Below are 19,955 nucleotides of genomic sequence, written 5' to 3'. Positions count from 1 at the left end.
TTTCTCACCCTGGTTCTGGTATTTATATTGCCCGATGACAGAGTGAGTTTAGAGTGTGTTTAGTTACAAACCAAACTCAAATTTCACATCATGAAAAAGTCTGATGATTAATGCTACAATTTTAAAGATCTGTCTCTCTTTGGATTCTTTAGTTAAGCTCATGGTGTTCTTTACATAATAGATTTTGATTGGCAGTTTCAAGGTTTTCCATGTGAAATGTGTGGTTTGTAAGAATTGTGAGCCCCCACGTAATGGACAAAGTACTTGTTCCCAACCCTGTCCAGCAATAGGTCCGTCTATGTGCCCACCCCCCTTTCCTTAGTCTACAGGGCATGATTCACCCTAGGGGAGCAATTGACTGGATGCTTTTGTGTCTCCCAGCTCGGGAAAGATCTTTCCCCTGACATTCCTTCACCAAACCGTTTTTGACACAACTCAAAACTTTACTGTGCAGTCAAATCTAGCCCCTTAGACTCTACAAGTGAAAAGAAAAAAATACTACAGGAGAACAATGCCATGTATGATGTACAGAAGAGTAAAAATGAAGTAAACCAGGGGACAGTGAGCTGGTAGGTCAGAGGCATCACCAGGGAAGGAGCCTGTGCAAGGCTATTTCTTTCTTTTTGTTCCAGAAATCCGTTCGTCAAGTCACCATCAAGCATTGGTAAATACAAAAGCGATTTAGATAGCTATATACTATATATATTTTATATAGCAAGAGAGAAAGAGAGAAATTTCCTCTTAGTAAAATATTCACTTTTGTCAACCCTAGAAGGTTTTGCTGGTGACCCTGTTGTAGCTGGCAGGAGTTTGTTTTGTTTTGTGTTAAACATGTGCAGTGTTGAAGCCATAGCATCCTTTCCTAAGAACTTGTCATTGGTTGGAAGTTTGTCCTACACAGTCTGCTTGCCTTGGCATTCACGTTTTGAACACTGAGCAGGCTTCCACCAGTCCCCGTTGTGACAGTGACAGATGTTACATTCGTCCACTTTCACTTCAATGCCAGCTGGAATTATTGTAGTTCCTGCAAAGCAGTTTGGACCTGGAACACACAGATACATTGATTAGTTGATTAAATCTGCAAGGCTCCCTTTCTCCCCACCATCCAAATCCAAGCCCCAAAGCCATGAATGAGTAGGTCAGACTACTGACTTATCAAGGAATTTTCTAGCCATCTCCTTGAAATTCTGCTACCTTTTGCACACAGCTCATATTTCCCATTTATATCATGAACTTAAATAAAAAGAGACAATCTTCAAAAAAAATTGTATTGTCTGCTTCCTGAGTACATGCTGTTTTCTAAATTTAGGTTCTGTGGGTCAAACTCTATTTGTTTTGTCCCTGGGATGTAAAGGCTGCCAATGTATGCTCTGAAACATGAGGGAGTGCTGACACGGTCTGCCTCAGACGGTGGCACCCGTGGCCTGTCCTCTCCCTTCCTGTGGTGGGTTTGAGACAATAAACTCGCCCGTTCCCCAGTTTCAGTGCCTCCCCAGCACAGTTCCTGGAATCCCCAGCTTGTTTCTTGATAACAATGAATAATTCATGACCAGATGATTTATTCATGTCCTGAACAAGCTTTGTTAGAGTTTCATTTGATTTTTATAAATGGACTTCCTTTAATCTGCTGGCTATCTCTCTCTCTCTCTCTCTTTTTTTTTTTAAAGAATGACCCAAAATAGTGGGCTTTTGAAAGTCAGCAGGAATTTTATTTTACTTTTTGACATTCAAAAGCCTTATTGAAAATGTCCCCTGCTCATTATAGATGAATGTTTTAAAAATTCACCCATTTCAGGTTTTAAAAAATTCTTGTCTGTCTTTCCCTCCTTTCTCTTACTTTCCCCTTATTTTCTTGCATTTTTTGACCTTTCCAATGCAGGAATACCAGTGTTCAGTGTTAGTTATTACTATAGTTCCCAAATTCAAATGGAATAAAAATTGCTTCCCAAAGTGCAGTGGATTATAGTAGGGTGGTACGAATTGTTCTTTCTTTGACGCAATTTGGTATTAGGTCTCTGAAGTACACATTTGGGTAAAGAGAGAGAACATTGAGTTATGTCTACCAGTGATTTATTAACCCAGCATTACTGGCCACCCACCATAACCACTACAAAGTAATAAGGCAATGCATATCAACATAAGTGCCCTACTTTCACCTTCTTACCCCCTTGATAAGCAAGACTGTCTTTAACATCAAATAAATGAAATTTGGGGCTATGTGTAGTTCCACTTCATATTTGGAGTCTTGCTTTTATAAAATTATAATTAATTATACAACATATACTTTTCAACACAAAGCTATTCAATATGTTATGGTTTTAATTGCCCATTGTTTCAGAGCTCCCAGACCTCAACAGTGCATACACTTACCCGTGGTGGAGTGCCTATGCCTTTCTTCACTCTGTAACACAAACGCTTGGCATGTGCTCAAGCATAAAGAGCCACGCAGAGCAGGAGGGAATAAGGGTCAGCTCTGACAAGTAGCTAGCAAGCAGTCAGCCTTCGCCCAGGAGGGTGCTTCTTGTTCATTTTTTTTTTGTTGTTTTTTGAGACGGAGTCTCACTCTGTCACCTAGGCTGGAGTGCAGTGGCACAATGTCAGCTCACTGCAACCTCCGCCTCCAGGACTCAAGCGATTCTCCTGCCTCAGCCTCCCAAGTAGCTGGGACTACAGGCATGTGCCACCACACCTGGCTAATTTTTTATATTTTTAGTAGAGGCAAGGTTTCACCATGTTGGGCAGACTGGTCTTGAATTCCTGACCTCAGGTGATCCACCTGCCTTGGCCTCCCAAAGTGCTGGAATTACTGGCGTGAGCCACCATGCCCAGCCTTGTTCTGATTCTATGATTCTAAGCCACTGGCCATCCTTACTGCTGATTATTTAAGGGCTACAATATTCCATAGGTCTTGGGATTTAAGTCATTGTTTGATAGATTGGACTCCCTTTGGGTCTACAGCTCCCTGAGAAAATTCAACACCAAACCATGAATTTGTTCTGGACCCAGAACTGAGGGAGTCTTCAGAGAACTTGGCAGAGAGGTTTTTCCAGAATGTAGCTCATTCTCCTAGGGCCCTTGTTGACAGACACCTCTCAGCCCAACCAGTTGTAGGTCAAACAGGGTCTTGCCAGGGCTAACCTAGCTTTAGAAATCATACTAGAATGAACTTCCACCTGTTTGCCTGGCATCAAACTGGAGGAGGCAGTGGTTCCTCTTACCACCTGTCCCCTTGTAACCAAGTCTTTTTACCCCAATTGTGTGCTTTTAACTTTTCCTGGTGGGAAAAAAAAAATTCTAAATAGTGGTTTTAAAAGAAGTCCCTGAACCAGGCAAGATATTATCCAGTAAGAGTTTTCCCAACTTCTTGAGAAGATTTGGATATTTGACAGTCAGAAGAATCTTAACTGTGTGAGCATGTGTGTGTATGTGTATGTGTAGAGACATGCTACTGGCTCACAGGAGGCTGGATAATATCAGTGGCACAATAAGAGAGACAGGCAGGGAGGGATCTTTGTGAAAAGAGAGTTCTTACAAATCTCTATGCATATCCTGAAGGGATATTTGACTAGAGCTCTGGTTTTCATATCCACCCCTTTCTGCATATGCTGGTATCGAACTATGGTTAGTGTGCATTTGACTAACCTCTATACATCATTTCTTCAGAGTCGTTTAGAATTTGCTGCACTCTCAGCTCAAGAAATACTAATGACTGTATATTGATTGACAGACTGCAAAGAAAGATCCTTTGCACGTGCCAGGCCTAACCAAAGACACTTCTGTAAATTATATGGTAAGCTCTCACCTCTACCTGATAGCCAGAGGTATTTTACAGAATCAAAAATTCCTGTTTGATCTCATTAGCTCTAGTAGTACAGTGATTTTTTATTAGTACCCTTCTGAGAACCTTAGGTGTAACTACAGAAGTCTCAAGTTGGCTGTTAATAGTCTTATCTGCTTAAAAGTAATTTAGATAATTGTCAAGCAGAATGGTTGGCATTATTTAAAAATGGTTCTGGTTTTAGCCCTTCTTCCTTAATAGTGGTGACAGTAAATGCAAATTTGCTTTGAGCATATGAGAGCCCACCATGAGTTCTTTACATAGCAACTCTATCCTTCTATCTATTGTCTACCTTGTATTTGGGGACTGCTTTCTTTTTGTCTCGGTAGATGTAAGGGAATACGTTTCTTAGAGTGAATTCAATGGCAAAGCAACATATTTTAATGCAGAGGATTTGGAGAGACTCCAGAGGGGAACAATGAAAATGATTAAAGTGAAGGCAGGCAAATGGGACCTCTGAGAAAAGGTTAAGGGGATTGGAATTATTTAATCTAGAAAGAGAAGATGGAGGAATAACTCAATAACTCTCAAAGAATGAAGGCTTTTTATGTAAAAAATGGTGACCAACTGTTCTCTCCTCCTTCTGGAGCCTAGAATAGGAGGAAATGGAGACATATTGATTCTCAATGAATTGAACACACTTACACATCATGTAAATTCTTCAGAGGACTGAGAACAGAATGTAGTAGTTGCCAACAATGTGGTGTGGTCTTCTCTTTTAGTGATCTTTAAGAATATAGGAGGTAGGCCAGCTGTGGTGGCTTACACTTGTAATCCCAGCACTTTAGGAGGCTGAGGCAGGAGGATTGCTTGAGCCCAGGAGTTTGAGACCAGCCTGGGCAACATAGTGAGACCTTGTCTCTACCAAAAACAGAAAGCCAGGAGTGGTGATGTGCACCTGTTGTCCCAAATACTGGGGAGGCTGACTGGGGAGGATTGCTTGAGCCCAGGAGGTCGAGGCTGCAGTGACCTGAGGTTTTGCCAGTGCACTCCAGCCTGGGCAATAGAGGGAGCCCCTGGAGGGAGAGAGAGAGAGAGAGAGAGAGAGAGAGAGAGAGAGAGAATGAGAATGAATATGAATGAAAGAGAGAATATGAATGAAAGAGAGAATGAATGAGAGAAAATATAGGTATTATCTGTCAGATATGGTTTAAGTAGTTAGATCCTTGAAGACAGGAACTGAAGGTTTGTTATTTCTTATGGTCCGGGTCTACTACTGTGTCTGACAAATATTAGGAAAGTATAAATTTGTTTAACTGAATGAAATAATATAAAGTACATATATATTGGAAGTGAACTTAATTTCTGAACTTATGAATCAGGCTTTATATGTCAAGCCTAGGGTTAGTATTAAATGTATAGGAGTATTTGGTAATGAATGAAAACACATGGTGATAATTTCTTGAACATTTACTTCAGGCCAGAAATTTGTCTCATTTAATTATTACAACAAACCACATAGAAAGGTGCATGTTCTTACCTTCAGGACACTCAACCTCACAGATAAATCTTCCTGAAATTACATGTCCAGGGAGTGGCATCAGTGGGATATGAGTTCAAATCTCTCTGAACCTCAAGATGCTTCTAATTGCCCAGGAAAAGAGGCAGGTAGCTAGGAGTGCATTACTGTATTCCTTTGCCCAGATCCTGAGCTTCTGATCAGAATTTAGAAGTCTAGTTGGTTTTTGTGTTTGGATACTGAGACAAGAAATTTGATGTGGCTAGAAATAAGTGAGACTGGTTTTTCTACAGGTCTGTATCAGATTTACTGGTTTTATATTGTGTATTTTGTATAGTCTTCAGGAAACAATTTATTTTAAAACTAAAGGAAATTTCTCATGGAGAAGATGCTTGGGCAGTTAGACTTTCCTTTTGGCAGCTGTGAAGTTCTCACTGCTACGGGATGTAGACCAACCAAAAAGTGGAATGAAAGTAGCCCATAACTCAGGAGACCTGGCTCAAGTGGAGGTTCTATGATTTATCAGCTCAAGTGCTCTCTAACCCCTACAAAAATGGGAGTCTATGTGGTCTAGTCTCAGGATTCATGTTTTTGAAAACGTGATAAAATTGGAAACGGAATTTTTTACTGGGAGTTGGAGCTAGGAGCAAAGAGGAAAAGGTAGGAATAATCACACATGAAAACCCCCCCCTTTTTTTTTTTTTTTTTTTTAACGAGACACATAAGTAATTTTCCCTGCCGGGCATGGTGGCTCACATCTGTAATCCCAGCATTTAGGGAGGTCAAGTTGGGTAGATTGCTTGGCTGGAGTTTGGGAGACTAGCCTGGGCAACATGGCAAAACCCCATCTCTATGAAAAATACAAAAAATTAGCTGGGCATAGTGGTGCACCCTTGGTAGTCCCAGCTACTTGGGAGGTTGAGGCAGAAGGATCTCGAGCCCAGGAAGTTGAGGCTACAGTGAATTAAGATCGTGCTGCGGCATTCCAGTTCAGGTGACAAAGTGAGACCCTATCTCAAATAATAATAATAATTTTCCATATTCTGTTCTTCTCTGAGCACATATTTTGCACATCTATAAAATGAAAACTGGTTGGTAAACATTTTTCCATGGTAGGAATCATTCAAAATAAATCTTACAAGGAAGAACAATATGAGGAATATATAACAGCGGAGTTGTTCTGGTGATTTGGCTGTGGAGAATCCAGGGCTCTATCCTTTCAGTCCCTTTTTATTCCATCTTCTCACCTCAACCTCCTCAAGATAGACCATAAAGCACCTTCCAGTGTGTCTAGTGATCAGAGAACAAGCATTTGAAGTGATCTTTTCCAGTTTCAATCATCCAGGATTCTACAAAACCAGCAGAAAATTGAAGGGTCTCTGTCGTATTTGTGGTATTAAGAGCTGAGCAGTTTTCTTTTTCCTGGTAAGCCCTGAAATTTCCCCATAAAAGGTGCATAAAACTCGATGGAAAAGGAAGTTGATAGCTACTCTGGTTACACCTCTTCCAGTCTGTGTTTACTTATGATGTTAAGCATTAAACATCACATGATTGCATTAAGGGGAGTAAACATATAGCCTGAAATAAGTACTCTAAAGGAGAGGATCACACAACTGTGGAAGGTTGTAGCCGAGAACCTGACTTAGACTACAGAAAGGCTGACTGTGTGTGGGAGTGCAGAGGAGGAGCCATTGAGTGGCTATAGAAGGCTAATGGGGTTGAAGTGATGAGTATAGCATAGCATGATGATTTCAGTGAAGTGGCCAGGAAAACAAGTTGGGACAGTTTTGTACTGGAGCTGGTGTCTCATATTGGCTTGCAAGAGCAAACAGTTAACTCTTCAGGAATCTTATAATGTCATTGACACTTTTTTGATAGCTTGAAACTGGCCATAGTGGGTGTTTTTATGTCACCCAAATCAGAAAATGCTAAAACTAGGATTTTTCCCTCTAGCCAATTGTTAAATACTTTTGGACATATCCACTAGACTGGGGGCCTTGTTGGCCATGATAAAGCATTGGGAAGTTGCTGAAGGATTTTACGTACGGGTGTGTGTGTGTGAGTGTTACCATGAAATAGAGACATTGATTTCATTAACTGCACCATGGTTGGTATATGATTGGTCCACAGAGCACTCATGGATGAAATAGATGGGAGCTGCCTTGATGGATGCAGGGCTCTTAAGATTGCAGACAAAGACTAGAGCCCTCACAGGCCCTGGAAATGTATGATGGTAACGAAAATACATTCCTTTCTCCTTTGCTTTGAGGCATTGGGAGTATCTGCTGAAATGCTGGAGTAATATCAAATTAGTGTCAGCAATTAGCACACTGGCTTGAATTAGTTTATGAGATTATCCTTTATAAAGAGTAAAGTCCTAAGGGAAAAGCCCCTAGAAAATGTGCAATTTGATCCTGGGGGAGGGAGAAGAAAAGGGCTGGAGGATGGAGGTAATTTCTAGGAGGACAACACAGTTGGGGTCCCTTGGAGACCAGGGTCACATGCAATAGGATTAAGATACCAGGTTGTTGGGAGAAGAGGAGGATCCTATCTATTAACCAACAAAACCAACCCTAGATAATTTAAGCAGAAAATACACTTATTAAAGGAAGTTGTAGCCAGAGAATATTCAGAATAGCCAAGACAGCCAAGCCTGGCGGCAACATAATCACCTGTTGTGAAAGGGACCCCATGGGAAGTAATCAAATCATGGGAATGGGTCTCTCCTGTGCTGTTCTTGTAATAGCAAATAAATCTCATGGGATCTCATGGTTTTGTAAAAGGGAGTTCCCCTACCCAAGCTCTCTTGCCTGCTGCCATGTAAAACGTGACTTTGCTTGTCTTTCACCTTCTGCCATCATTGTGAGGCCTCCCCAGCCATGTAGAACTGTGAATCCATTAAACCTCTTTCCTTTATATATTACCCAGTCTCAGGTGTGTCTTTATTAGCAGTGTGAGAACAGACTAATATATAATAATATAAACATTAATTCCAAACAAGACTTCTAGAAGCAGCCATGATGCAGCAATGAATAAGAGTTTTTGCCTTCAGGGAGTTGACATTTAAATGGGGGGTAAATCAGGCAAAATGCACAAAAACAAACAGGACCATTTCAAGTCACAGAGGAGATAAAAATGACACATAGTCAAGGTCCTGGATCCAGAGTGGGAAACTAATATTTATAGAACATATTCACTATATTGCTAAAAAGTGGTTATCATGATCTCATTTCACAGGTGAGGAAAGTAAAGCTCAGAGAAATTAAGGGACTTGTTAAAGGGCAGAGAACTAAACAATAAGAGGGCTTAAATTTCAGCCCTCACATTCTGTTTCCCAGGTTGAGTACTTGAGAGAATTTCTTTATATGCTGATATTTACTTCATAACCATATATTTTCCTATTCCTGACTCCCCAGTTTTCTCTTGTAGGAAGCTCATACAAAATCCAGACCTAACTGATAACATGCAATTTGGGTAACATTTTGAAGAATCTTTTCAAGAGCTTTTTATACATGGCCTTATTTTCTCCTCAGAGTATTATTTTTTCTGTTTTACAGGTGGGACAATAAAACAGAGAAATGTCAAGTGACTTTCTCAAAGTCACACAGTTAGTAAGTGCCTGGGGTGGGATACAGCACCATTTTTTTTTCTGTGCTCCATCCCAGAAGTCCATCTTTTTGTGAGTTAGAACTACTTTTCATTTCCTCCAAGTTTTGATAGCACCTGGGATGATGCTGCTGTAGTAGAGGTAAAAGGCTACGATGTTTCAATTCTCTCTCTCTCTCTCTCTCTCTCTCTCTCTCTCTCTCTCTCTGTGTGTGTGTGTGTGTGTGTGTGTGTGTGTGTGTAAAGGGGTGAATGGATGATAGGAAAGGAAAGTCGGGCTACAAAATTCCCATGTGGGGCAGAGAAATAAGCGTCTCGAGTAGCTCTATTCAACCTCTTCTCAAAACTGCAAAGCAGGATTTTCTCCTGTGAAGCACATATGGCCAGGAAGGCAATGTGGTTCTAGTGATTATCTCGGAAGGCAGCCAGGTTGTTACAGAGATCTGATCTTTCAGTACTAGATACCCTGCTCTGTTGTTTGTCGATCCAGATCCTTTTTAAAACTGAGACTCCTGCTTCCCAGAGACTAGGAAAGCCAGGCTGGTCAGGACCACTTTCTTGATCTTTTATGATTTTAAGTTAGTATGGTGTCTCTGAAAATTCTCCTTGGAAACAACTTCATATTGCCTAATTCTCCTTTTTGAGTATAGCAATTTTTGGCCTTGATTTGAAAATTTATTATTGACACATAGTGTCTTCTAGAAATTGGTTGTAAATGATCTTTCTGCTGCATAAATGAGGCAGGTTCCTATTGTGTAAAGCCATAAACATCCTATATTTATTTGGCAGAGCATCTAAATCATTGTTTCAGCAAATAGTAGGATTGCAGGCTTTAGTCTGTGGTTAAATTGAGTTGGATTATGCCCTTTCTCTTCACTAATTTAATTCTTCTCTGCTTCGTGCAGTCTGATAGATGTTATTGTGCTCTGACAAATCAAATAGGATATCTGATCAGGTGTATCCATCTTCAACTATTAAAATATTAGAAAAAAATGTTTCTAAAAACCAGTCATTAGAGCTGATTGCAGTTAAAATTGTACTAAGTGCCTTAAACTTCTAGTATAATGCTCCGATGCCCTTTTGGTGCCTGGGTAGAGAGCAGTGATGAGATTGCAGTTGCTGGAGGGAGCTTCCAGAGCAAAGAATAGAGGGCCTCTACCTGCTTTTAGTCACTCATCCCTATGTTACTTCCAAACCCTTTTTATTAGACCTAAAACAAAAAGCTTCCTTAGATTAAGGTGGCAAGATTCAGGAAATACTGTTTTCTCTAAGGCTGCCTTAAAGGTGCCTGTTAATCATTTTATTTGAAAATTCAATATTGCTGAACTCCCACACAAATTTCAGTCTGAGAGCTCCAGAGAGTTTTCTGGCCCTTAAGTATATAAGATTTATAGCCTGGTGTTCCAATTAAGTAAAATGCAAGGGCTGGAGTGAAGAGAAGAGGAAGGACGCGGTCAAGCTACACAATAGAAGTAAAGGTTGGCTGCTCTTCTTCTAATTTCAGGAAAATTCGCAGCCTCTGAGAACCTGGCATAGTTTGGGTCCTACGTTTGCCAGCTGTAGCTGTCTAGTCTCACCTTCAGGAGGATGTTTGTGGTCAAAAAATGGTTTGATTTGCTGTGGTCTACAACATTTAATCTGCTTAGTTTTTGTTTTGAATGATGGAATAATCTCTCAGCCAAACTTTCCAAGCTGAAACAAGACTAATCCCACCTTGTTAGATCTTTTAATGATTTTCAAATCATTGTCCTATTTCTTCTTGGCAATCCTAAAAGTAGGTTGTGTCGTTACTGTAACACCCATTTTACAGCTGGGAACACTGTGGTTCAAAGAGATAGGAGTAAAGAGATACAATTAGGACCCTGGAGCCAGGCTGTCCACGTTTCAGTTCTGCTCCTACCATTTACTGGCTGCATGAACCCAATGTCAGCAGCCAAAAAGTGGGAATAATAATAAAGTGATAAGAGAACCTACTTTACAGTTTCCTTCCTTTTTGAAGGAACAAATGAATTCACATATGTAAAGCACTTAGAACAGTTCCTGTCACATAGCAAGGCACAAAAAATGTTAAGTTGTTGCTATTATGATTCTACTTATTGTTACTACCTGAGTTACAGTCTGTACTACTTTATGGAATCCAGGTCCTTTGATTTCTAATGTTTATTAAACATTTTTTTTAAGACGTCAGTGAAGAAATGAATCTTCTTCATGTCACCAATAGCTTTTGCAAAGTGAGAGGGCACATAGCAGTGAAATCTTTTCTATGTGGATTTTCTTCAGGCTGTGTACAAGAAGCAGGACGAATGAACACGTCTGAATAGATAGCACATCATTAGGTAGGGTCAGGGGAGGTACATTGGTCTGTTTCAGTTGTTGACTGAGGAGGGAGTCATTAGGAAAATGAAAATGGTTTGCTGTGATTGCTAATGGAAGTGCTGTCATTGGTTGAAAATAAAGGGCCCAGATGTGATGGGAGAAAGTCTAAGTTAAGGGATAACAATATCGCAAGAACAGAAAACCAAACACCGCATGTTCTCACTCATAGGTGGGAATTGAACAATGAGATCACTTGGACACAGGAAGGGGAACATCACACATCGGGGCCTACTGTGGGAGGGGCGAGGAGGGAGGGATAGCATTAGGAGACATACCTAATGTAAATGGCGAGTTAATGGGTGCAGCACACCAACATGGCACATGTATACATATGTAACAAACCTGCACATTGTGCACATGTACCCTAGAACTTAAAGTATAATAAAAACAAAACAAAGAGGTTGCAAGCTAAATAAAAGAGTAGGCAAAGATATTTATCTAAATATCTATCTTTCCATCTATTTATGTAGAGTGGTTTTGCAGGTTTTTTTTCCTCAGTGCTAAAAAAACTGAGATAAAATGTGAACGCCTGCCAGTCACAGAAATATTGAATTATGGTACCCTTCTCCACGGACTCTTCTGCAGTCATTACAAAGAATGAAGTACAACTTCCTGCTGACTTGCAGGGATTTCCATGAGTTATTGTTGAATAAGAAAGTGATTATACAGATAAATGGGTATAATAGGATCCTATTTTAGTAAAACAAATGTAGACAAACTTTGGTGCATAATTGTATAGGATTATATGATGATGGAGGGAAAATAAAGAAGCATGAATACAATGTTGGTAACACTGACTGTCTTGCTAGGGAAAGGGGCTACTGATGAGGGAGATGTGTAGGATAAAGGGGCAGGATAAAAGGCAAGTTAAAAACTGCACCAAAATAGGGCATCATGACATATATTTGGTTGTGTGCACAAAAATAAATTCTGATATTGGCATGCATTTTTAAATCAAAGCATACATTTAATGTTGTAGTGCTTCCTTTCTTTCCTTACAATCTATTATTAAAATGATAATGTATTTGACAACCAGGCACATCTTAGAAGGGGAAATGCGATGAAAGGCACAGGAAAGGGCAGGCCAAACAGAGGCTTCAATACTCCCCGTTTCTTTGACAATAAATTTCTAGTGCTGTGCTGCCTATTCAGTAGCCACTACCATGTGTGGCTATGGAGAATTTGAAATGTGGCCTAAGCTGAGATGTGCTGGGAATATAAAAAATAGACATCAATTTTTGTACCAGTACCATGCTGTTTTGGTTACTGTAGCCTTGTAGTATGGTTTGAAGTCCAGTAGTGTGATGCCTCCAGCTTTGTTCTTTTTGTTTAGGATTACCTTCCCTATACAAGCTCTGTTACGATTTCATATGAATTTTAAAATAGTTTCTTCTAATTCTATGAAGCATGTTAATGATTGTTTAATGGGCATAGCATTGAATCTATAGATTACTTTGGGTAGTATGGACATTTCACAATATTGATTCTTCCTATCCATGGTCATGGAATGTTTCTTCATTTGTTCACATCCTCTCTGATTTCTCTGAGCAGTATTTTGTAGTCCTCCTTGAAGACATTTCACTTCCCTTGTTAGCTGTATTTCTAGGTATTTTATTCTCTTTGTAGCAATTGTTAATGGGAGTTCATTCATGATTTGACTCTTTGCTTGTCTGTTGTATAGGAGTGGTGGGAGAGGGCATCCTTGTCTTGTACTGGTTTTTAAGGGGAGTGCTTCCAGCTTTTGCCCATTTAGTATAATGTTGGCTATGGGCTTGTCATAAATGGCTTTTATTGTTTTAAGGTATGTTCCTTCAATACTTAGTTTATTGAGATTTTTAACATGGAGGGATGTTAATGGAACAGAATAGAGAACTCAGAAATAACACTGCACATTTATAACCACCCAATCTTTTACAAGCCTTACAAAAACAAGTAATGGGGAAAGGATTCCCTATTTAATAAATGGTGCTGAAAGAATTGGCTAGCCATATGCAGAAAATTGAAACTGGACCCCTTCCTTACACCTATAGAAAAATTAACTCAAGATGGATTAAACACTTAAATGTAAAACCCAAAACCATAAAAATCCTAGAAGAAAATCTAGGCTATTCCATTCAGGATGTAGGCATAGGCAAAGATTTCATGACAAAATAATCGAAAGCAATTGCAACAAAAGCCAAAATTGACAAATAGGATCTAATTAAACTAAAGAGTTTCTGTACAGCAAAATAAACTATCATCAGAGAAAACAGGCAACCTACAGAGTGGAAGAAAATTTTTGCAATCTACTCATTGGACAAAGGTCTAATATCCAGAATCTACAAGGAACTTAAATTCACCAGAAAAACCAACCCTATTAAAAAGTGGGCAAAGGATGTGAACAGACGCTTCTCAAAAGACGATACGCATATGATCAACAAACATATTTTAAAAAAGCTCAACATCACGGATAGTTAAAGAAATGCAAGTCAAAACCACAATGAGATACCAACCGTCTCATGCCAGTCAGAATGGCAATTATTAAAAGTCATTTATTAAAAGGCAATTATTAAAAAGATGCTGGTGAGATAGGAACACTTTTACTTCTGTTGGTGGAAATGTAAATTAGTTTGACCACTGTGGAAGACGGTGTGCTGATTCCTCAAAGATTTAGAACCAGAAATACCATTTGGCCCAGCAATCCCATTACTGGGTATATACCCAAAGGAATATAAATCATATTACAAAGATACATGCATGTGTATGTTCATTGCAGCACTATTCAGGATAGCAAAGATAGGGAATCAGCCTAAATGCCCATCAATGATAGACTGGATAAAGAAAATGTGGTACGTATACACCATGGAATACTATGCAGTCATTAAATGGAATGACATCATGCCTTTTGCAGGGACATGGATGGAGCTGGAAGCCATTATCCTCAGCAAACTAACACAGGAACAGAAAATCAAACACCACATGTTCTTACTTACAAGTGGGAGCTGAACGATGAGAACACATGGACACAAGGAAGGGAACAACACACACTGGGGCCTGTTGGGGGGTGTCACTGGGGGAGGGAGAGCATCAGAAAAAATAACTAATGAATGCTGGGCTTAATACCCAGGTGATGGGTTGATAGGTGCAGCAAATCATTATGGCATATGTTTACCTTTGTAACAAACCTGCACATTCTGCCTGTACATGTATCCCAGACCTTTAAAAATTAAAAAAAATCAGATTTCAAAGACTTAGTGCGTCTTTGAACATAAGACAAAAACAATGTAAAATAGCTCATTAATTTTTTTATATATAAATTACATGTTGAAAATATTTTGGATATATTAAGTTTAGATATATACATTAAATTATATATATGAAAAATTATATATATAAAATTATATATATACACACACACAAAGTTTTTTTTGAGATAGGGTATTACTTTGGTTGCCCAGGCTGAAGTGCTGTGGTATGATCTTGGCTTACTGCAGCTTGGCTTACTTGGCTTACTTGATCTCCCAGGCTCAGGTGATCCTCCCACTTCAGCCTCCTGAGTAGCTGGGACTCTAGGCATGTGTCACTACATCTGGCTATTTTTTGTATTTTTAGTAGAGACAAGATTTCACCATGTTAATTCAGGCAACATGAACTCCTGGATTCAAGCAATTGGCCTGTCTTAGCCTCCCAAAGTGCTGAAATTATAGGCATGAACTACCACGCCTGGCCAAATGTGTTCTTAAAATTATTCTTTTCTCTTTATTTTTACTTTTTTTAAAAATGTGGCTACTAGACACAAAAAATTACATGTGTGGCTCACATAGTATTTCTACCAAATAGCACCAGCCTAGAAGAGTTATGGAAGGATGAGATGACAGGTGGCCAAGAGGAAACCGATTTTTATCCAATTTGGCAGGGAGGAATGCTAGGTGTAATGAACAAGGGCATCTCTTTACGACAGGAGTTTTCAAAGTGTGGGCACTCGATCAACTGCATCCGTATCAGTGGGGATATCTTTGAAGGGCAAATTCTCCAGCCCCATCAGACACCTAATGAATCAGCAACACTGGGTATGGGGCCCAGCAGTCTGCGTTTTAACAAACATTCCAGATAAATCTGACGCAGGCTAAAGTTTGAGAACCATTGCTTTAGAATAAGGCAGTGCTTGGATGAAAACCGTAACATCGGGAACCAAGAAGAGAACGTAGTCTGTGTTTTGGAAGAAGCTTCAAAATAGATGGAGCTTATCCAAAAGGCAATGAATTCACTGTGCTACAAGAATATAGGCTTTTAGCAAAGGGTCATTTCTGAGGAGAAATTCTGAGCAAGTAAATGGTGGTTAAATGGTTCAATTACTTTCAAGTCTCAGCATCAGCCTTTGAGCTGTCATTATTGTGTTTCTTTGATAAGTGTGATTTTAGCCTACATGACAGCTTGAGAATGAAGGAGACATGTGTGAAACTTGGCATTCGGAACCATTTTGGGTGCTTTAATGACCTCACTTACTAAAAAACAAGCCAGTTATCACTGGACAGAAAATAGTATATATTTATCTTTGGGATTGAAACAGGTTAAAAAAAGATAGTGTTACTCAGTTTTGTCTAACTTTCATATAAAACATAAAATTTCTTTAAATAACACACCTTCTACTTCTGACGATTAATTTAGTATCATCTTTGAAAAACACCTAGTTCCTTGATGAAAAAATTTGAAACCTATTTTTACTTCATGAAAATGATATGCTTGATATGCGTAACACACCAGAATGGAAGTCATGTTCTCACTCAGGGAAAGGGACATGGGACATGGAGTATACTTGTCAACAAAGTGGAACATTACTACAGACAGACGTGCCCACCCACCCACATACCACAATGAAGCAGAAAACTTCCTATTTTTATTCTCTGTGTTCGAAGACACAAAATGCCTTATAACTAAAAAAAGATGAGTATGTTATTTCATTATTGGAACATACTACCAAAGATGACCCGCTAACATTTCCATGGTTTTTATAGTAACACATTATTACACATGCCGTGGGTAAATTAAGGAACAAAGTGGCATTTTCTTTAATGCATAAGCTAACTGGCTGTAGATAGTTAATAACTATCAAACAGAAATAATAAGATCAGTATAAATAAGAGTCCACAAACTGTATAATGAGGCTAGTTTGTTTTAAATCATAATACAATGATAATTTAGAACTCCATAAGCAAATATTAACTACCCACCATGTACCAGTCATTGTTTCAGGCACTGGAAATATAATTGCAACAAGACAAACATGCTTCTTTCTTGTATGGATGTGGTATAAGTAGATATTGAAAATTAGGCTGAACTCAGTGGCTCACACCTATAATTCCAGCACTTTGGGAGGCTGAGGTTGGAGGATGGCTTGAGGCCAGGAATTCAAGACAAGCCTGGGAAACATACTAGACCTCGTCTCTATAATTTTTTTTTTTTAAATTAGCTGGGCATACAGCTGTTGTTTTAACTACTTGAGATGCTGAGATGAGAGGATTACCAATGACATAACCAATTTACTTTTTACATAGATTACACTGTAAAACCATATTAAAGCATGTGGATGATGAGTTGATGCAGAGGTAGGGGCTGTGTTGCTAGAAGTAGAATAATTGAGTCAATTTTTTCAGTAGTCCAGACAAAGATAATGGTGGGTGGTGGCCATGAAGAAGGGAGAGAAGTGAGTGGGTGTGAGCAATAGTTAGGCAATAGAGTCAGCATGATTCTCTCATGTTGGTGGTAGATTGAGTGTGTGGAATAAGGTAGAAGATGCCCCTCAAGTTTCTAATTTGAGCAAGTATATGGAATGCTGGAGAAGGGGCAGGATTTGGAGAAAAGGGAATGAGGTCAATGTTAGAAAGTCTGAATTGATATACACATGAATCATCTAAGCAGAGATGAATAGGGGAATAGAACTGACTGAGCTGGGCATAGAGAGGTGGAACCCCTGGCAAATGAATGGTAATTGAAGCCAGGGGAGTGAATGAGCATTTGATGTCCTGCAAGAAGAAAGAGGGCCTAGGACGACATGGTCATTTAGGGGAAGACAGATGAGATGGAGCCACCTAAGATGACAAAAAAGATTTCAAAAAGGAAGGAAAAAAATAGCAATACATGATAGCAGAGAAGCAAAGGAAAGGTTAGGTTTCTGGCAGGAGTGTGAGGGCAGGTGTCAAATGCAGCTCAGATGGGCGTGGAGATAAGGCAGAGACAAGCTCCTTGGTGACCTTGCTTGACAAGCACAATGTCTGCGGAGTGGCGAAGGCAAAGGCCAGGCTGGGGAAGACTGAGAAATGGATGGGAAGTAAAAGCTGCAGAAATGAAAGGAGTGCAGTCAGTAGCTGTAAGAGACAGTGCGGAGGGAGGATAGTTAAAATGAAAGAGAAATACCTTTAAATGCTAGTTTCCCGTAAACTGTTATCGTGGTAGTGAATAAGTCTCACGAGATTTTATGGCTTTTATAGGGGGAAACCCCTTTAGCTTGGTTTTCTTTTTTTTTTTTTTTTTTTTTTGAGACGGAGTCTCGCTCTGTCGCCCAGGCTGGAGTGCAGTGGCCGGATCTCAGCTCACTGCAAGCTCTGCCTCCCGGGTTAACGCCGTTCTCCTGCCTCAGCCTCCTGAGTAGCTGGGACTACAGGCGCCTGCCACCTCGCCTGGCTAGTTTTTTGTCTTTTTAGTAGAGACGGGATTTCACCGGGTTAGCCAGGATGGTCTCGATCTCCTGACCTCGTGATCCGCCCGTCTCGGCCTCCCAAAGTGCTGGGATTACAGGCTTGAGCCACCGCCCCCGGCCTAGCTTGGTTTTCATTCTCTCCTACCACCCTGTGAAGAGGTGCCTTCTGCCATGATTGTGAGAAACAATCTGGTGGGAGAGAGAGGTTGCATGTAAAAGAGAATGGGTAGGGAGACTAGAGTACCTGAGAAAGCAGAAAGGCATGAAATTCTGTGTTCTTAGATGGAACGTGGGGGCCCTCTTCCATAGTAATAGGCACTAGGAGCTGAAATAATTTCTGTCTGATAATTTCTATTTTCTCTGAGCAGTAGGAGGGGCCCTAATCTGCTAAGGGTGAAGAAAAGCTGAAAAAAGGAAATGGTTGAGACAGTCATTGAGGAGAATAAAAAGTCTACTGCCTGGGGACGCATAATACCATTGTTTGAGTAGGGTTGACAGTCCCATGAAGAAGACTACTATAATTTGTAGTAGTATCAATTTGGTGGCTAGTGTGGTCTTTCCCATCAGAGCTCAGCAATATTGTGGAGGAGCATCTGATACGGTTTGACTGTGTCCCTACCCAAATCTCATCTTGAATTGTAGCTCCCATGATTCCCATGTGTTATGGTAGGGACCCGATGGGAGATAATTGAATCATGGGGGTGGTTTCCCGCAAACTGTTATCATAGTAGTGAATAAGTCTCACGAGATTTGATGGCTTTTGTAAGGGGAAACCCCTTTAGCTTGGTTTTCATTCTCTCTCCTGCCACCCTGTGAAGAGGTGCCTTCCGCCATGATTGTGAGGTCTCCCCAGCCATGTGGAACTGAGTCCATCAAACCTTTTTTTCTTTATAAATTACCCAGTCTCGGGTATGTCTTTACCAGCAGCATGTAAACGGATGAATACAGCGTCTGAGGCAAATAGTCATTATTTAATATCAGTGTGACCTCAGGCATGTCACTTATGCCCTCTGTCTCCTCCACCCTGCACTGTTTCCTCATCTGTGAACTGGGAACAGTAAGAAGACTCCCTGCTCCTGTAGGGTTGCTGTAGTTACTAAAGAGTCAGTGCACATAATGTGCTGAGGATAGTCAGCATGTAGTGTGCACTGCAACTGTTAGCTATAATTCAGGCTTGAGGTTTTGGCAGGCATTTGGGATGCTAGGAGCAAAGGAGTGGAAGATATTATTAACAAGAGAGTGGTTGAAATGATAGACTAAGGGGTTACACTGGAGGAATAGGGAAGTGAGGAAGTTGATTTTAGAAATCATTAGATTATTTTGTATTCACTGGAAGTCCTCCTGGTATGGATTCCTGGCCTCAGATTGTAGTATGCTGGATTTGTTGACAGAATTAGAGTGTGTATAAAAAATGAACAACATTACCAAGCTCTGTTACTTTAGCTCCTACTCTTCTTTGGCTGTGGCACCCAACACATAAGGAATTTACATCAAAAGATATTATATTGTTGTAGGGTATTTTTTTGGGTGGGAGTAACTCTAGCTTGAAGTAGTTCCTGTCTGTGACCCTTCATGTTTCTAAATTCCCATGAAATAGGCAAGTTCTCAAAAAGAGAAATTATAAGAAACAATATTAAGGGAATCCCTCAAGTTAAGGCAATTTTGCTTTAAGGCTGTAAATTTGCCAACTGTGTTTTTCTCCTTGAGGTCCGCAATGTAATTTAGGCCAGAAAAACAATCAGTTTGGCCCAAGCTTAAATTGCTGCAGAATAAACAACCTCCAAAACGAAACTTTATTTATTTTTTGAGATGGAGTCTTGCTCTGTCATCTAGGCTAGAGGGCTCTGTCATCTAGGCTAGAGGGCTCCGCTCACTGCAACCTCCACCTCCCAAGTTCAAGTGATTCTCCTGCCTCGGCCTCTTGAGTAGCTGGGATTACAGGCACACGCCACCATGCTGGGCTAATTTATTTGTATTTTTAGTAGTGGAGGAACTCTGCA

At 40.1% G+C, this 19,955-nt stretch overlaps 1 protein-coding gene across 1 annotated transcript in view; it reads right to left on the bottom strand.

The window, feature by feature from the left end:
* Positions 1-788: 788 nt before the first annotated feature.
* The window catches only part of VWC2L (von Willebrand factor C domain containing 2 like), a 166,922-nt gene continuing 147,755 nt past the window's right edge, over positions 789-19,955 (bottom strand). Inside the window, exon 4 of the mRNA XM_017856106.1 lies at positions 789-1,042. Coding sequence (XP_017711595.1) covers positions 894-1,042 — 149 coding nt within the window. The 3' untranslated portion in view covers positions 789-893. The remainder of the gene's footprint in view (positions 1,043-19,955) is intronic.

This window comes from Rhinopithecus bieti, unplaced genomic scaffold, assembly GCF_001698545.2.
Source record: "Rhinopithecus bieti isolate Rb0 unplaced genomic scaffold, ASM169854v2 scaffold_41905, whole genome shotgun sequence".
NCBI lineage: Eukaryota > Metazoa > Chordata > Mammalia > Primates > Cercopithecidae > Rhinopithecus > Rhinopithecus bieti.
This window is presented reverse-complemented; position numbering and strand designations above follow the sequence as displayed.